Below are 18,497 nucleotides of genomic sequence, written 5' to 3'. Positions count from 1 at the left end.
ATGTATTATTTACTATTATTATTATTAATTATTATTATCTTACAGAAAATCCTGTGCCAATGAAGGAACATTTACACACAAAAAAGCCTATAACGTATTATGTAACAGTAGGAAGGAAATTTAGGAAAGAAACAGTAAACATGGTAACATCTGCCCTTAACTAAACCCTATTTTCAGCTCAGTCACTAATTCGCTTGGTGATCTTAAGAAAGTTATTTGAGTTCTCTTGTCTTCGGTGAAAAATAAGAAAAGAGAGAGAGGAAGGAAAGATGGAAGGAAGGAAGGAAGGAAGGAAGGGAGGGAGGGAGGAAGGAAGGAAACAACTTTAGTGAGAAAAGCTCTAATATCTTCTCTAGCTATTATAAACTAAGACTTCAAGATCATCACAGTCAACATCTCGAGAAAATAAATGAGAAAGCGAGGACCTGAGCTGTGAAACGCCTTGTAAATAGTACCACAGATTCCTTTTCTATTCCGTCCCCCTTCCCAACATCCCATGTTTATCTGTAATTACAATATTCTCCTTCCCATAATTTATAAACTCTCTGATTCACATTAAACTGTTTGTCTTCTTCATTCCCTGTAGATACTCTACCACAAATGTTGTTCTTTCTTCCTAGAAAATTCTTTTAAATGTGCCTTTTCCTCTCCATATCTAAATTTAGCATCTTTCTCCAGGCCTGAGTTACTAGGACATCCCACCTTACCATTTCCTTCTTCCTACTTGAATACATCCTGCACTCACTACCAGAGTACAAACACTTTCCTACTTGCTTGTAATGGCTTTCTATTTACCATGAAGTTTCTCAAACTTGTATATATACCCCAATCACCAGAAGGTCTGGTTAAAACACAGATTTCTCAGCCCCATCCCAGAGTTTCTCATTCAAGAGGTCGGAAGCGGGACCGGAGAATTTATATCTCTGGTCCCAGGACCACACTTCTGAGAACTGCTGATCAACTGATTCAGTTTCAAACATCACTTTCTTGCTTCCAAAGTCCTCCACTTCTAAGCTTATTTCCCTTGACTCTCCATAACTACTTGTATACCTAGTCCCATTGGCTTCCTCCTTAACCTGCCTCCTGACTGCCACCCATATGACAATTAAAACTATTCTAATGCTCTAGGACCAGAACAATCTCACTTATTTTCCTGAAACCTCTGTAAATGCAAAAACCTAGAGTGCTTTCTCTCTCCTCTAACATAAGATCCTCTGTTTTGTGATTATATTTAATGGACCTTACAGAGCTTTTAATTTGCCCTACCCTTATTTTAAAAGTAGAAAAATTGAGGTTTGTGTAAATTAGAATATTTTTCGAAGATCTCATACGATGTTATTCTTAGATTTCTAGTAAGTTGCAGAGCAAGGGATAGAATGCTTTCCTTCTGCTAAAGTTACGGACAGCACATTTTCACCCAATTACTCTACTTTCTCGTGAATGCGTGTCTAAGAGTTCCATGTGTATGTACTCCCAGTGAGATAACAAGCCCATTGAGGGTGGGTACCATATTTTACTTCTTTGATCTCCCAGAGAATCTAGAAAATAACTTTAAAGTTGCTTTAACTCCTAGGATGGTATAGAGGATAAAAGTACAGTTCTATACTGCTTTCGTTTATATTCCAACTCTTACTTACTAGTGGAGTGACTTTGGGCAAGTTACTTAAATTCTAAGCTTCCAATTGTCTATGTAAAATAGTGACAATATAGTTCCTACCTCACATATATATTATGGAGCTAAATACGTTAAGGCATTAAAGTGTTTAGAAGAGCAATTAGCACATAGTAAATATTCCTTAAAAGTTACCTATTATTATTACTGTTCTACTGTATTTGTCCTACTATCCTATCACAGCATCTTGCACATGGGTGTTGGGTAATGTTTATTGAATAAATAGAATAGAATAGAACTCAACAAAGATCTTTTTGACTGACATGCGAGATAAGCTCCTTTCAGAAAGTCTCCACCTGGAAATAATGCAACTAATTCTGAAAGCATAGAGGATATACATTTCTGGACAGCACTCCTACAGAGAGACAAAGAAAGCAAATTTGGAGACCTCTGCTGCTGCCTAGCTCAGCTCAGAGTTACATTATAATATCACCAGCCTTGTGCTGCTATTTTAAAATGAAAAAAAAAAAGTATTGTTTTTCCCAAGCACTGGCTACTCCCTACTCAAGGATTCCCATGGAAATTGAGATAATTCCCATGCTTTTATGGCCTGTCTCTTACATAGTCATCACTCAGAGTAGGTTATTAGGAGTAAGGAAAGAGACAGTGGAGGAACAAGACAGACAGGGTAGAAGTCTTTTTTTCCCTTTGACCTTAAAATCTGTGTCTTATTCAAACTATTGTTGGCAGGATTTCTGGACTTTCTGTAATTCAGTTTGGAAGCCAGATAATGAACAGTGGGAAACTGGTCTTCAAGTTGAGGAAGACAGAAATTTGTGGTTTATTTTGAGCTCCAAATGTGGAGAGGTCAGAAGGCATTCCCATGAGAGCCTCTCTGAACACTGGTGTGACCCATAGCCTTTGAACATCTCCATCTCATTCTGTGTTAAATTATAAAGAAGGACCTTCTAGAATGAAGTTTCTAGTTGTACATGGACTCTAGTTGTTTTATATCTTATAAAAGCAGGAAATAAAAGTGGTAATAAAGGGTATCGGAAAAGAGGGAAAGAAAGAGTAGTAAAGTAAAATTTACCTAAACCTTAATCAACGTGAACATATATTACATCACTTAATAAAACTACGGTTCCCAAAACTTAACGTGTCCGCTGGCAATGAATTTATATAATAGATACAAGTTCGTTGCCTTGAATAATCAGAACACTTGGTCAACATTTATCTTTGCCAAATTATTATGTGTTGAGCAAAATAACGACATAACGATGAAGAATAAGAGGACCTTTACTTGTCTGAAGTACAGAATTATATTTCAAACCATTTCTTCTCTCCCTCCCTTAACATAATGTAACAATACCTTATTATTCTCAAGATTTCTATTTTCAAGAATTATCTGTTTATTGCTTCTTAAATTCACTTATCCATTCACTTATCAGACTCTAATAGCGCAACCACTGTTTGTCAGGCACTGTACCAGATAGTATGGGGCGTGCTTTACAAAATTAATAAGAGATTGTTCCAGACCTCAAGTAGTTCCCATTTTATAAAGAAGATATATATACAGTTGTCACTCAGTATACTCAGAAGATTGGTTCCAGGACCCCTACTCCCCACAGATATAAAAATCTGCAAATGCTCAAACATTTTATTTTCATATAAAATGGTGTAGTACTTGCATATAACCTACACACATCCTCCTATGTACTTTAAATCATCTCTAGATTACGTATACTACCTAATACAATATACATGCCATGTAAATAGTTGTAAATACAATGTAAATGCTATCAAAATTGTTGCCAGCACTTAGCAGATCCAAGTTTTGCTTTTTGGAGCTTTCTTGATTTTTTTTCGCATGCCTTTGATCCCTGGTTGGTTGAATCTGCAGAACCCCCAGGGATGATGGGCCAACTACATACATAGTTTTCTTTGGATGCGGCTATGACAGATAGAATGAGTCCCAGGTTTGAAATTGGCACCCCAGAACTCAGGCATGTGGAGTGTATTGTCTGACCTTGGGCTGGATATTTAACTTATCTGTGCTTCTTTATCGGTAAAATAGTAATGTTGAAAACATCTACCTTGCAGGGTTAGACTAAGAATTAAATTAGATAATGTCAAATACCTAACCAAAGTTGAATCTGAGGGAAGTTGGTTAAGAAGTGATAAGAAATACAGGGATGATGAAAAAATTCTGTGAGAGTTCAAGGGATGCATTGTTAGCTTCTCCATGAAGGAGAAAAGAGAAGGCTTCTCGGAAGGGTTGAGATTTGGGGATGTATGATTTGGTTGGAATCCTGTGTGCGCAGGGAGGAGAGGGTATTGGTTGGATCCCAAAGCAGCTGCTCTCTTCCTGTCTTTCTCCCAGCTCCCCAGGGATCCTTCCAAAAGTTTAATATGGAAGTCCCCATCTTCCTAATATGTTTTCTAAAAATTCCAAAGATGCTTTCAAGGTCCATGCATATGTCACAGGTCAATGCATATGTCATTGCATTCCATGCAATGCTGGAAACTTCTCTCCAGCATTCTTATAGCATTCTCTCATGTTTCTCCCAATGAGCAATGAATTCTGACCTGTGGCACTCACACATCAAGGCTTGGTGAACAGGGATTCTTCCAATTGTGTGGTTATTGGGATAGGAGTTACTAAGTTAGAAGTCTGGGTTCTGGGTGGGGACAGGGTCCAAGAACCAAGCAGATGGTCACCTAGCTGCTGTGCTGCAAGAAAGATGCAAAGCAGCTGTCTTTGAACTGAGCTCTCTCCTCTAGATTGAACACATAGCAATCTTAGACAAATGCAAATGTAACTTTATGTATTGCAGATGCAAATCACAGCTGATAGGAGACCGTCAGCTATAAAATGGAACAAGAGAAAAAAGACCTGAGAGTTTGGGGAAGCAGGCCCAGAGAGCGTGCTAGGGACGTCCCACAGAAAAAAGAAGGAAAGAATAATGGCTTCTATAGGGCAAGTATCTAGTTAACCCTTTGAGGTGTAGCCTGCACCTGAGAAATTTTCAATTAAGATGACAGAAGAATGGTCTGCAGAGCATAGAAACAGGCATAGAAGGAGAGGGGGAGCGAGTCACATGACAGAAGTTTCATTCTCATGTCTCCCTTGGTGGTAGGCTAAATAATAACTCCCCAAGATGTTCGCATTCTAATCCCTGGGACATGTGGATATGTTGCCTTATGTGGCAAAAGGAATTTTGCAGATGTGATAAAGTTAAGGATCTTTAGGTAGAGAGATTATTCTGGATTCTCTGGGTGGGTCCAGTGTAATCACAAGGGTCCTTGTAAGGGGAAGGCAAGAGGGTCAGAGTCTGAAAGCAATGTGTCAGTGGAAGCAGACTGAGAGAGATTGGAAGAAGCTACACTGCCGGCTTTGAAGGTCAAGGATAGAACCATGAGACAAGGAATGTAGCTGTCTTCCAGATGTCAGACCAAGCAAGAAAATGACTCCTTCCCTAGACCCGCCAGAAAGAATGTAGCCCTAGGACCCATTTTAGACTTCTACTTTCCGGAACTATATGAGAATAAATATGCATTGTTTTAAGCCATTAAGCTTCTGGCAGTTGTTACAGCAGCAACAGGAACCAAATATATCCTCTCTTAGCTTCTGTTTTTCAGACTTGATTCACTACAGAAAATAGACTTAAGGCAGTCAGACTGTCTTCTCATCCCCATTCTACTTTTCTATTTTCAGTTAACAGCTAATCTCAATTCTTTTCACCTTTACTGAATGGTCTATATTTCAGCATTTAGCTTTCTGAATTTCCTCCCTAGACCAGCTATTCTTTTCTAATCTTTCTCCTTCTCTCCTAGCCCCAGGAGCTCAAACCAGACACAGCATCCTATAGACTTCGGTTTCATGGCATAGCTAGCTAGGAGTTCTTCCCTAGAGTCCTGCATTTTGCAGTTACAGTTGGGTTTTTTTTTTTTTAAATCAAATTAATTTAGTAACTATAAAACTATCAGGAAAGTCAGGATAAGGTGTTCTGACTTGACATTACCTAAGAATTCCTAACGGAGAAGACCTGAGTTCAGAGGAAAAAACTCATTACCTACTCCTAAAAAGAATATGCCCCCTAGGCTACCAAATTCTATCAATAGTCCATTTATTCCATCAACACCCAGGCTCAGAGGGGTTATCTGTGATCCCCCTTCTCGCCTGCTTCCTGTCACCTATTTTTCTCATTTGCTTTCTAATGTTCCACGCAATGGGCCCTTCCATTTGAGTCCCACTTCTATATGTCCTGTTTAGCTCTGTAGGGAGATGAAGGTAGTTTAGGATGCTTTCCAGTTCCCTGCTCTGGCCCCATTCTGAGACATGGCTGCAAGGGTATCCCAACATGAAAATAACTAAGAAACATCACACACTTAGAAAAAGTACATGTTCCCCAGCTAACTAAATGGTTTACTCAACCCATATAATGCATAACCCTATTTAGTGTTTATAACAACCCTGAGGGAGGTATAAATGTTATTCCCATCTTGCAGATGGGAAAACTGAGTCACAGAGAAATTAGGTGATTTGCCCAAAAATCATACAGTAAATGACAGTGGTAGGAGTCACACCCAATCTCACTTCAGCTCCTGAGCTCTTAATTACTAGGCAACACCTCTCTCATGTGTTCAGATGTTGTAATTGGCAGTTGTAGGCATCTGGTAAATAGAAATTTTGTTCCAAATCATTTTTTTTCTTAAAGACTACTGTTTGTTTCCTAATCAAAACCTTTTGAAAGATGGTGTCTATGGAAGAATAAATATCTTAAAAGTGAAGACACAAAATTCATGCCATTAAAGTTCATCAGATAAAATAAAATGAAGGTGATATGGAAATCCAGAGACCTTGAATTATCTCCAACTCTAACCAGCTATGTGGTCTTGGACAAGTCACCGAACAGTTTGGACATGTTTTCTCATCTATAAGAGAAGGAATTTGTCTGTGACACTGATCCTGTTCTCATTCTGTGATTCTAAGCTGGTCACCTTAGAGAAGGGGAAAAAAAATCACATCCCATCTCAAGGGGCAGAATCTATGATTTCAAATCACCAGACCTTTATCGTGTGTATGTGTGTGATCAGAATTGTGCTAGGTACTCAATTCTACACTGTCACAATTGTCAATTGTTTTTGCTAATCTTGTCTTTTTCATGCTCTTAAACTGGTATCCATTTAATAAAATATTAAAATAAGTAGCTAATGAGAGTTACATATTCCTTTCCCTCAGCTGCAGTCCAGCCATCTGCACTCACATTTCCGCATAATTGCAAACATCAAGGCCCTGTCTGAACCAGGAAGGGAGACAAAGGTTAAGTTATTCTTAGAGGATCTGGAAGATAAATGTTAGAGGGCAATTAAAATTTTTTTAAAGGCTTTTTGAACTATCAAATTACAATTTTGAGAAAATCTCAACTTACAGAAAGTTTTTTCTTCACTGTTGCCTACTAAAGGAAAAGTGTAAAATTCAACCTGTGAAGGGAGGAAAAAAAATCCCCACTGATCTACATTCATCTATATGAAAAAAAAATTGCTTCCTCCTAGCCAGCTCAGACACTTTCAAGCTGTCTGTGTGAATCTCTGATTTCAACAAACAGTCCATCTTTTTTCCAAGTTATAAAAAATATCAGGTGTGTGTGTGTGTGTGTACATGTGCACATGCATGCATGTGTGTGTGTTCAAGTGACATACTGTTTTAGACTTGGGGGATTCAGCAACAAAGTCCAATACTCTGAAGGCTTGTTATTCAGAAAGCACCAGACCTTAGATAGGGGGCTCTCCTGGGAAAGTCTTCAGTGTGACCTGCACTGTTGACCTTATCCTAAAGTGCACAGGTCATTCAGTCCCATGTTCCTGTAGACCCAGGTATCTCTTGTAAACTATTACTTAAAATGTTACCAAAATACAACAAACTACCTTGTTAATGAGACATCTTGATTCTTTCTAAACTTCCTGAATCCCCACAGACAAGTGCCTCATCAAGAAACAGATGGTTTGCACAAAAAAATATCAAAAAGTAGTAGCTGGACAAAAACAGCTCCACGCACTTCAGTACCAATAATGAGCACTTACACAGAAGAGCACTTCACATGTTTTTCAGGTATTTTACTTCATGTTTCATATCTTCCTCAGACTCTAACATGATAGTTCCCACAACTTTCTAGAATGTAAAATTTAGGAATCTGAGTGACATTTTGTCCAGATGGGTTAGGAATTGTCTTGAGAAGTGTCTGGGGAAGCAGTTGGAAAAGAGAAAGGAAAGCACGTAGAATACAGAATAATGGTCTTAGCCTTATTTGCTATTTGTGAAGCCAGCTGATTATCAAGTATCTACTGTCCAAAGTGTTCAAAGACTGCTTAGCTGAATCTTTTCAACCCTGAAATATTTCCTTTTTGAAGGAGAAAAAAAATGTCAGGGCAAGGTATTTTATCTCAGCATGGCAACTGAATAGAATGCTTTGCAGAGAAATACCTTGCCTGGACTTTCCAGGAGAACGATGGTCAGGGTGAGTAAGCTCGAAGTCGCGTGTGCATTAGTTGGGTTGGTGGTGCATATATCCTATGATTAGGCTGGCCACATCTACAGATTTTCTAGGAAAGACCCAATTTCTAATGCCTGGTCTAGAGGCAGGCTATATGTCCTCATTCTAGTCAGAAATTGCAGTCACTGTGCATATTTGTGTCTGACATGGATTCATGTATTCAGAGGCAGTCTTCATGCCACTTGAGGAATTGTCTATACTCTAGTATCCACTCAACTGGTAGATGAAAATTGGTTAATTATGTAAAAGACTAGAAACCCCAATTCACCCTTCTTATTCCAGCCTCAAGGATGGAAACTCTTTCACTGTTAAGTTGATGGAAGAGTCTCCTTCTGGGCAGCATTCAGAAGGGCATGAGCGGACCACAGTTTCCACTGACTGAAGAAACACGGGACCTAGTGTGAAAGCAGTCAAGGCGGGCACTGCACACCCAAGGTGAGGCGTGTCTGTGTCCTTATTTCACTTTTCCTCCCTGCCCCCAAGGAAGTTATACTCTTGAGATAAGAGAGAACTAAATTAACTGTAAACAAAATACATTGACCCTTGAACAACAACAGGGGTTTGACCGGCACAGGTCCACTTCTATGTGGATTTTTTCAATAGTAAATACTACAGTACTACACCATTCAGCAGATGCAGAACCATGGATATGAAGGAGCCAGTGGATTTTCCATTCCAAGGAGGGTTGGTCCCCCAACGCCCCGAGTTTTTCAAGGGTCAATTGTACAAGAATCATAGACTGTTATAATCCATGATCTTTGAACCTAATTCACCCTCGAATTTTACAAGAAACTGAAACCATCTGTTCCTTTCATGGAATTTGCCAAAATAAAGAGTCACCTTCCACTACTTATAAATATATGTTTTTCACAAACTGGGAGTTTATTCTGAATTTCATACAAGCATTTTTAAGACATATAGGGTACTGAATTTAGTCCATTGAGATCCTAAGTGACTGGAAGAATATTTCACACTTTTAATCACTGTTTTCAAGCTACATCCAGAAGTTAGTTTCTGGGCCTTCCTGTAGGACTTGGGAAGAGCTGGAAAATTAAAATAAAAATACAATCTTTCTTCAGAGTACATGGTGTCCAAATCAAGAACAATGAAGTAGTGGAGATAGAAGGAGTGAAGAGGATCATATAATTGATTTCTCACCTTTTACAAATACAGTAATGAGGCCTGGGGAGGGAACTGACTCATAACTCACCCTCTGCTATTTAGTAGAAGCCAAGTTTACAGCTCAGGACCCTGGATTCCCCACCCACATGTTACATAGCCTTTTATACTTAAATCTAAAAATTCTGTGTTCTACAAATAAATTGCAAGGAAAAAAGAAATAAAAGACCGGAAGCCCATTGATTAGGAAAGATATAAGAGGCTCTGGACCAATCGCAGTGTGTGACCCTGGGGTTTATGTGGTGTTGGTGCCTGGGTGGTGACTTGGGGTTACTCTTTCAGTTGTTTTTTTTTTTTTGCGGTACGCGGGCCTCTCACTGTTGCGGCCTCTTCCGTTGCGGAGCACAGGCTCCGGACGCGCAGGCTCAGCGGCCATGGCTCACGGGCCCAGCCGCTCCGTGGCAAGTGGGATCTTCCCGGACCGGGGCACGAACCCGCGTCCCCTGCATCAGCAGGCGGACTCTCAACCACTGCGCCAACAGGGAAGCCCTCCTCTTTCAGTTTTAAAAGAGTAGGGTGATTGCATGTGAATCTGTTCAACAGTGCCTCAGGGAAGACGGCTTAGTCTCCTCAACTGTTGTGAAGTAAAAAAGCAGAAAAAGGATCTGTGCCCCAGCGGCTTCCAGCTCCAGGCATGGTGTGCGCTGCACACAGTAGGATCTTAGTAAACATGATCTGATGTGGAGGAGCCGGTGGTTCTGCAGTCACTTAAGGGATGTGAAAGGTGGGTGAAAGGGCACTGGAGACAAACCCCTCAGGTCATCTTGTTTATGAACCGTGGATGCCTCACCACACTCTACCAAGCAGCTCCAAATTAAGATGGCTAAAGTGCCCCCACCAGATAGAAGGCACTGGTCTCTCAGTCTTTCTGGGACCTTAAAGTGCTTTTGCAATAAGTGCTTTTCCATAACTAGAGCCCAATTAATTGTAGAAAGAAGTAGAAATTGCATCTTTGGGACTGGTTATGTTCTTATCAGTCTAATAATAAAATTTAACAGTAGTACAAAAAAAAAAATGTGTGACCCTCATTTGGACCCTGAGGGGTCAAACAATCCAACTGCAAAAAGGTCATTGAGGATATTTGGACGCTTACTGACTATTTAAGGATATTAAAGAATTGTTAATCTTTCAGTCTAATCGTGGTTTTTAATGTCTTTTAATGTTTTGTAAAGAGCTTTTAAACGGGATACTTGCTGAAAGAATTATGGGCAAAATCGTAAAAATACTGTATTATTATACAAACTCATCATTATTATTATTTTTTTAATGAGGCTATGATGAGGAAGGAGGAAAAGAAATAAGCTTTATGAAAAGCCGTGGCTCAGGGTTTCCACCGCCTCTCCCACCACCTCTGCTGCCTCAGAACCTGCCGCCGCTGCAGCTGCTGCCGCCGCCTCCTTCTCTGGCCTCTCCGCCACCTCCACAGGACCCAGGCCCTCTGTCCTTGAGAGGAAGCCGTATTCGGTCTCCCTCGCGGGCCCGGGGGCGCAGCCATGACAGACAGCGGGGGAGGTGGAGGCACCGGCATGGTGGGTGGCGGCCCCACCCACCCGGCCTCACTGCCTCCTGGAGACCCGCAGCTCATAGCGCTCATCCTGGAGCAGCTCAAGAGCCGGGGCCTGATTGACAGATTTCGCCGGGGCTGCCTGGCCGACGTGGACACCAAGCCAGCTTACCAAAACCTGAGGCAGAATGTGGATAATTTTGTGTCAACACATCTGGAGAAGCAGGAATGGAATCCTACGATGAACAAAAACCAATTGCGAAGTGGTCTGAGGCAGAGTGTGGTATAGTCAGGGATGTTGGAAGCTGGAGTGGACAGAATTATTTACCAGATGGTGGATCCCAAGCTAAACCACATCTTCAGGCCACAGACAGAACGAGCAATTCATGAGTTCCTGGCAGCCCAGAGAAAAGAAGCTGTGCCAGCACCCCCTGCAGAGCCTGAAAGCCAGGACCCTCCAGCCCCATCCCAGGATGCTTCCTAAGAATAGACCTGACACATTTTGGAAGCTCCATTGAATTAATGGTGAAGAATTGGATTCAGTTACATAAGAGTACACCTTCAGAATGAAGACAGGCCAAGGTCATCACTGACTTCAAGATGCAACGTTGACTGTGAGGCGGTGTCCAGATAAATTAGGGAGCAAGTGGGCCAGTAGGAAAGTTGACCATGTGGGCCCCCATATTGTGCTGCCATCTGGCCAGCCTGTCCAAGGGGATGACCCACAGTAGACACTACAGATATATTAAGAAACACTACCTCAACTCGGGGTTGTCCTGAAACGAACCTTTGTACTTGAACTTAGAAACTGTGTGTGAATTTTAGGGTTTGTGCGTGGGGATAAGCAAAAGCTATAATGAAGGAACATAACCAGTCCCAAAGATGCAATTTCAAAGAATGACACTAAAGGTTCGCCAGGAGTAAACATTAGACAATGCTTATTTGATACTCTTTCTCAGAGTTGTACAAGTCATTAGCAGCAAATAGCTTTAAGATCTTTGTGACCCTCTTGTGCATGACTCTTTGTATCTTCCATTTCCTCTCCCCTGTAAGGTGTCAAAACATGGGACCTTAGAATGCATGAGAAAATGTAGACTTAGATGTATGGAAAAAACATTTGCAGGCTCTCTGTCCAAGGCTTCTTCCTATCCTACAAGGGCTAGTGAGTCTTGGGTGTGTTTATTTTATTCTCATGTTTGTGTTTTTTAGAAGGTGAATAATTAATAAGTGGCTTAAGTTTTGTAATTAAATCATTTGATACTCTGGGGAAAAAAAAAGCCGTGGCACATAACTGAAATTTAAATGTTGTTTTTCTGACTACCTATAAAGATGGAAAGAAGGATGGAAGGAAATTAAGTATTTATAAGGGTCTGCCTACTAAAAACTAGTTACCTTATATACATTATTTCATTTATTTTTTATAGCATCTCTCCCCAACAAGATAAATATCCTCATTTATGGATAAGGAATGAAAGCCAGAGAGGTTTAGTTTCTGGAGTTTATACAACTAAGGAAGTAATAGAGGTGCAGTTACCACCTCCATGTTTTTTTCACTCCACCACATTGCTGATGTTAAGGTAGGGGATAGACTGTGAACTTACATCCTTCCTTACTCTGGGTTTTCTTTAATATCCCTAAAATGTGTAACCTTAGGAGTTACTTTCTCAGTGAAAAACAATCAGGCTTTCACTGTCTTTATCCTCTGGGTGACTCAGCCTTTAAAATAGGGGGCAGGTTTAATGTTATCTGAGACTCCATTCGAATGAACTTTAAAGGAAGAAAGAGATAGGAGCCTGTTATCTTCTGGCCTCCAGCCATATTCTGGTTCCTGTTACTAATGATTGATCCTGACTGAACTAATTAAAGTTTAGTTCCTTTGCTTTCTGGCCAGCAGGACAGACAAAAGCCATTAACACACAACCCCAGAAATATAAACTCCCTCCCTAGATAGCATCTATCCCATAATAGTGTGTAGTCCTTGTTAAAGAAGGAGAAACAAATTAGATAACCTTTCAGGTTAGCTCTCCAAACTTAAGATTCTGGGATCTAAAAGTGTTTTGAATTGATATCTGGTGTTTCAACATAGCTCAGAGTAAATGAAAGAAAAAATAGGAAGAGGCAACAGAATACAGAATGTAATTCATTAAAGAAGCTGGGACAGTACTGCATGAGAAATAGCCAAAGTGATATAATGTCATGAGGTTCATCTTGCATTAGAAGCAAAAAAAGACTCACCTCTTTAACTAGGTTTTCCTGATGAAATTATAGAAAAGCTTTCTTCGTCTCCCAGTCTCTTCCACTCTGCCCCCCAAACAGGAAGCCCTCTTTATTTTACAACATACACTCTTTATCCTATTGTAGCATAAAAAAGTCATTGCTCTTGTCCTTCCCAATCCCTTTGGAAGCAGAGAAAGCACCAGGACAACCTGGAAGCAGGTCTGTCTCCACTTGCTATAATAAATATTTGTGCATTCTTTTGACAAAGTATTTAAGTGCCTACTACGTGCCAAGTACAGATTGTCTTTTTAGTCATTGAAGCCTTCAGACAAAAGGGGGGAAAATCTTCTTCATGAACAGATCTTTTCAATCCTCACAGTTGGTGTGGATGGGCACTGGACAAGTTCCAAGGAAACAGTATGCAGGTCGAGGTGCATGGGAGGTTAACTGTAGCTGGAAATCCAAAGTTCCCTCCTTGCTTGCATGAGAGAGACAATACAGACTGCACAAAGATGTCATAACATCAATCCCCTCTCACCTCCCAGCCTTTGCACATGCAGACGTGCCCCTTGGCCTGGGATGACTTCCTTCTCTTTCCTCTTCCTCTCTGGACCTGACCAACTCCTCAGTCCTTTCAGGCTTAGTTCATAAACCTTAGGCATCATCCCCTGTGACTTCTTAGTTTTCCATAGCTACCCAAAGCTCTATGAGCTCCCCACCCATTCCCCCCACTTTTGTGCTTCTTAGCACTTGGAGCATTTATTCCTCTATAGTGGATCTCAACACAGAGGGCTACTTTCTTCTTATTTATCTCCTTACGTGGACTGAAATTTCCCTGAGAGTTCTTTCACCCTTATGCTTAAGGCAAGTATGGAGGTTGGAAAGGCAATCCAGAGGAACAATAGAAATTGTTTCATCAGTAAGAATTGAAACAAAGTTTTTCTTAGGAACATCCCCTTGCTATTTTATTAAATAGTTTATTCACTTCCTTAAGATTGCAGGGTTTCACTGAAATATTTGCAATTATGTCACAAGACTCTCTATCAGCAATAGCAAGCTTCAAATTCATACTTGTTCCCAGAAAGCATGATCCCAAACTCTACTATCTCCTTAGGCTTCTTTGATGATCCTGTGTCCGTTCTGATTCATTTATCACTTATTCACGTTCATTGCTACAGTCTTTAATTCACTAGGTGCTTATCTTTTCTCTATAATTGGTCCAAGGTTGTGCTCATGCCTTTGGAAAAAGCTGTATTTACTTAATCCTGTGGACTCAGGAGCCTTGACCCACTCTATTTGTTGCTTCTGTGTGGCTTGACAACCTTACAAGATTAGTTGATTATGTACTTTTCTACTCTAAATTATCCATACTTAGACCCACATAAATTGAAGAAGATGGGGAAAAATTGAATGTTTAGTAAAATGATAATAAACAACAAAACAAAACATCACTTTCCCCATTTACTTTCTATAGCTCCTGAAATTCCCAGCATTGCCACACACTTGAGGTGGCCAGAAGCCCCTGTGTGAACTATGGATTAAACACATTCCACAACTAGCAGCCTTTATAATCTTAAACAGAAATCAGATGTAGGTCAGATATCTATAGAAGAGTTTGTGACACTTTATTAACAGCCCAGGGAAAATTCTTTGTCCGTAGCTGTCTTCATTACTCCTTTACTCCTCTTTTTTAGTTTATTAGAGACTGTAAATTTGGTATCAGGAGTGGTCAACCCCGATGGACAAAAACAATAATAATTACACTGGTTGCTTTATATAATGGTGACAGCTTTAGGGGAATCACAATGATAACACTCTTTGTTTCAGAAGACTTCCATCTTTTTCCAAAGAGCAATATTTACTTTAAAAATTAAACTTGTTCAGAGAAATTCAAGACACTTAAAATAAAATGAATTTTTTAAAAGAAGCCTAAAATTCATAGCGGAAAATCACTGGTAAAAATAAGACTTTCAATTGACTCAACTCTTTCCTTTTCCATTGACTCTAAGATTCCCACCCATACAGCACAGGTTTCAATAGGCTAGAAGGTAAAAATTGTGGGGTGGGGGCCATTTATTGCCCAAATATTTGGATTATTGGTCTCTTTAAATATATAAAAAATGTGAGGTCAACTTTGAGTTTTAATGAGCAATAGTCTTAAAAATATAAATAAATAGTAAAACAATAGTTTCTACAAATACGTCAAAGTTGACTCTGGCTTAATGCTTCCGTAAACATTGAGAAAGGACTATTTTCCAAAGCTCCTCTTACATGAAGTAAATGTTGCTTTCTTGGAAGTCAGATTCTCACTGAGTAGATTGCTTCTGCCACAGCCATGATTTCAACACAGGGTTGAATTCTTGACGATTTTCATTAATTGGCTCCCAAACTTTTAGAGAGAAATAAATTAGGAAAAATTTTCCTTTACTTGCATCTCTCGCTAGTCACTGAAACCAGGTGTATTTCACTTTATTTAAACTATGTTGTGATTAGAAAGGATGTTAGAGAACAGCTAATCCAACATTCATTTACTAAATAAGAAAATAAAATCCCAGGACAGTGAAATCACTTGCTCATGGACACAAATTAGTTAATGAGAAAACTAAGTCTGTTCTTTACTCCGTAACCAGTATTCTTTCCACTATGAATAGAGCCAAGGAAGGCAGGTTTGGAAGGATTTATTCAAGTATCATTTGTCCCTTAGAGTGGACAGTTTTAGGTTCTTTCCATGAGAGTGTGCTAACAGCTCCCTAGCTCTACAATTCCACTTCTCCAAATCACTCATTACAGTTATTGGAAATATGACTATATTTGCAATGGTAACAGATCATGAAAAAAAATGTAATAGGACACAATAATCACAGGATTCTACCATATGCCTTAAAAGTTTCAGGCAATCTATGCAAAAAAGCTTGCTCCTTGGTCAGTCTATAATATACTGTGTGAACATTAGTTATATCCTGGAGCAGAAGAATTTACTGTGAATTAAAAGATTTGTAAAGTGAATCAATAGCAATGTTGGTAGTGAATTAGTGAATCAGATATGAAACAGTTATAGGAATCAATGAAAGAAATGTGCACTCCATGTGCCTCAGTAAACATTATGCATATTTACAAAAACAAATCGGGCAATATTAGTAACAATGCCAAACTTTCAACAAATATTTATTGCTTTTTCACTAAATGCCAAGCAGTGGGTCATAGGATCACAAAATGACTGGCAGACCGACGTTAACAACCATTCTGAGGCAATAGTTCACTAATTAACAAGATTTACCCATTACATGAAAGTACATGATTTCAAACAATAAGTGGGCTAAAGACATGTGTTAAAATTGTTGTAAAAGTCAAATCTGCAATTCTCAGAGTTGTAAAAATGGAAATGGAAAAAATGATGCATCGTCATGTTCAAGGAATTGCCTTTCACCCCTGTATTCCCCCTGTTTCTCAGGCTTTCTCTAGGGGGACAGATAGGCTGATAAACAGTACCCAGCACTGAAACCTGTCTTCCCCCCTGAGGATGGTCCAATGGCCAATATTGCCCACCTAGTTACAATCTAGTCCTAGTCTAGTTACTTAAGTCCTACTTTACTTTTTTAAAAAATATACACATCTTTCAAAAGTAATCTGTGCTTTTTTTTTTTTTTTTTTTTAATCTGTGCTTTTGACAGCACAAAGTGAGAGAGGTCTTTATTTCCGGTCACTAGACAGTATTGTTGGAGACAAATTCCTTTGCTAGGATGTTATCTCTTTAAAAATTATTTTGAGATTATTTCTAGGGTCGAAGTCATCAAAAAGAAAACCTGAACTTGTAAGAGACAGAAGTACAGATCCATTGAACAACACAACCTTCTTAGGCAAACATTGACAGTGCCTTTAGGGATGAAGTTAGGCTGTACGAGGATCACCTTTATTTCCTTTAAATAACGTAGGATCAAACAAAATTTAATCAAATTCATTCTTAAGAACTAAGAAGAGGAGAAATATCCCTAATTCTCTGCATCAGGTAGGATTTCTGGGTTAAATTTTCTAACAAGTCAGATATTTGTTCTCCTCCTGTTTACTTAGTCTAGATACTTAGGATTCCCTCCAGAACATTGTCCAGTCTGAAGACAACCACAGAGCCTCAAAGATGCTCCTCTGTATCTAAAGAACAATGATAGCTAATAAATAATCTCTATGTCCCAAGGGCTGTCTTCCGTCCAGCAATCCAGCCCCTTCCATCTGATGGTATCCAGATACAAAGAACAATGAGAAGTCCTCTCTGCCTCATTGCAAATCTCGGTCTTCCTTTCTTATTCCATGTACATTAATAAAGGTTAACATTTACACATTTCTCATATGTGCCAGACAGTGTTCTGAGCATTTCACATACAGTAATTCAATCCTCATAACCAGCTAGTGAGGAAGATACTTAGTAGATCCATTTTTACCAGTAAGGAAACTGAGATACAGAGTTTAAATAAAATGTCCAACACCACACAAATAGTAAGTAATGTAGCCAGGATTCAAACCCAGGCAGTTTGATGTTGGAATCCATGCTCTTAACCATACACTTCTGAGTCTGAACAAGTGCTTATAAAATAGGCATCTCCTCAGAGGAAATGATGTTCTGGATATAAATGGTTATGATATATCTCATATTGCATCAGTCTGCTAGCTCAGATCTTTCAAAACCTTGCCATTAACAGAGAGGAGGCAATTCCCAGTCTATAATCAACCACCTGTTTTGCCACAAACTACAGTGGCCCTCTATTGCCTCTGAGTATCCTCCCCTGAGAGAAGATTCTCCTTATCTCCACCTCTTAAGTCAAAATAACTCACCTTTCCAGGCATGAGTGGGGCAAGGCTGCAAGTCCTTTACACATTTTGGCAAATGGCTTAGGTCCTCAGCTTTGAGCACAAGTCCTTATCAGCAGAGTAAGTCTTTGAAAACTTCAAATCCGTCTGGGACTGCCTTTTTCTCTGAGGAATATATAGAGGCTCTTTCCCAGCCCTCTGTCACTCTGTGGACCAATCCAGAGCCTAAGAGGAAATTGCAGGCTGGAGAACAGCAGCAATTGTGTGGGAGTTGGAGGCTGGAATCTTTTCTCTGCTGCAGGCGCTGCTGCATTAGGCTTCCAACTGCTCTTATCAGAACACTTACTCTGCCAGGGCAAGGGGAGTCCCTAAACTGTGCACAAATCATTCACGTTTTAGCTCATAATTTTGAACCAACCACAGCAAAGATGTGGGCTTTGTTATGAAGCAGAGGGCCTTGGGCTAGTTCAGATATGTCAAAGTCGTAGATTGTTAGGACTGTAAGGGCCTTTGCAGATCATATAGCCCAACGTTGTTTCACAGTGGAGGAAACAGTGTTAGAGAAGTTCAGGGGACATGTACATGAGTCCCTATGATGTGCCAGGCACTCAGGTGGATGCTAGGAATT

The 18,497-nt window shown here is 39.8% G+C and overlaps 1 protein-coding gene across 1 annotated transcript in view; it reads right to left on the bottom strand.

Moving 5' to 3' along the window:
- The window catches only part of RGS5 (regulator of G protein signaling 5), a 52,712-nt gene extending 34,704 nt beyond the window's left edge, over positions 1–18,008 (bottom strand). The window contains exon 1 of the mRNA XM_082651197.1: positions 17,894–18,008. Within this exon, the coding sequence (XP_082507323.1) occupies positions 17,894–17,937 (44 nt within the window). The 5' untranslated portion in view covers positions 17,938–18,008. The remainder of the gene's footprint in view (positions 1–17,893) is intronic.
- Positions 18,009–18,497: the final 489 nt, after the last annotated feature.

Source organism: Grampus griseus, assembly GCF_964374135.1.
Source record: "Grampus griseus genome assembly, chromosome: 1".
Classification (NCBI taxonomy): Eukaryota; Metazoa; Chordata; class Mammalia; order Artiodactyla; family Delphinidae; genus Grampus; species Grampus griseus.
Note: the sequence above shows the minus strand (reverse complement) of the source record. Positions and strands in the feature narration are given on the sequence as shown.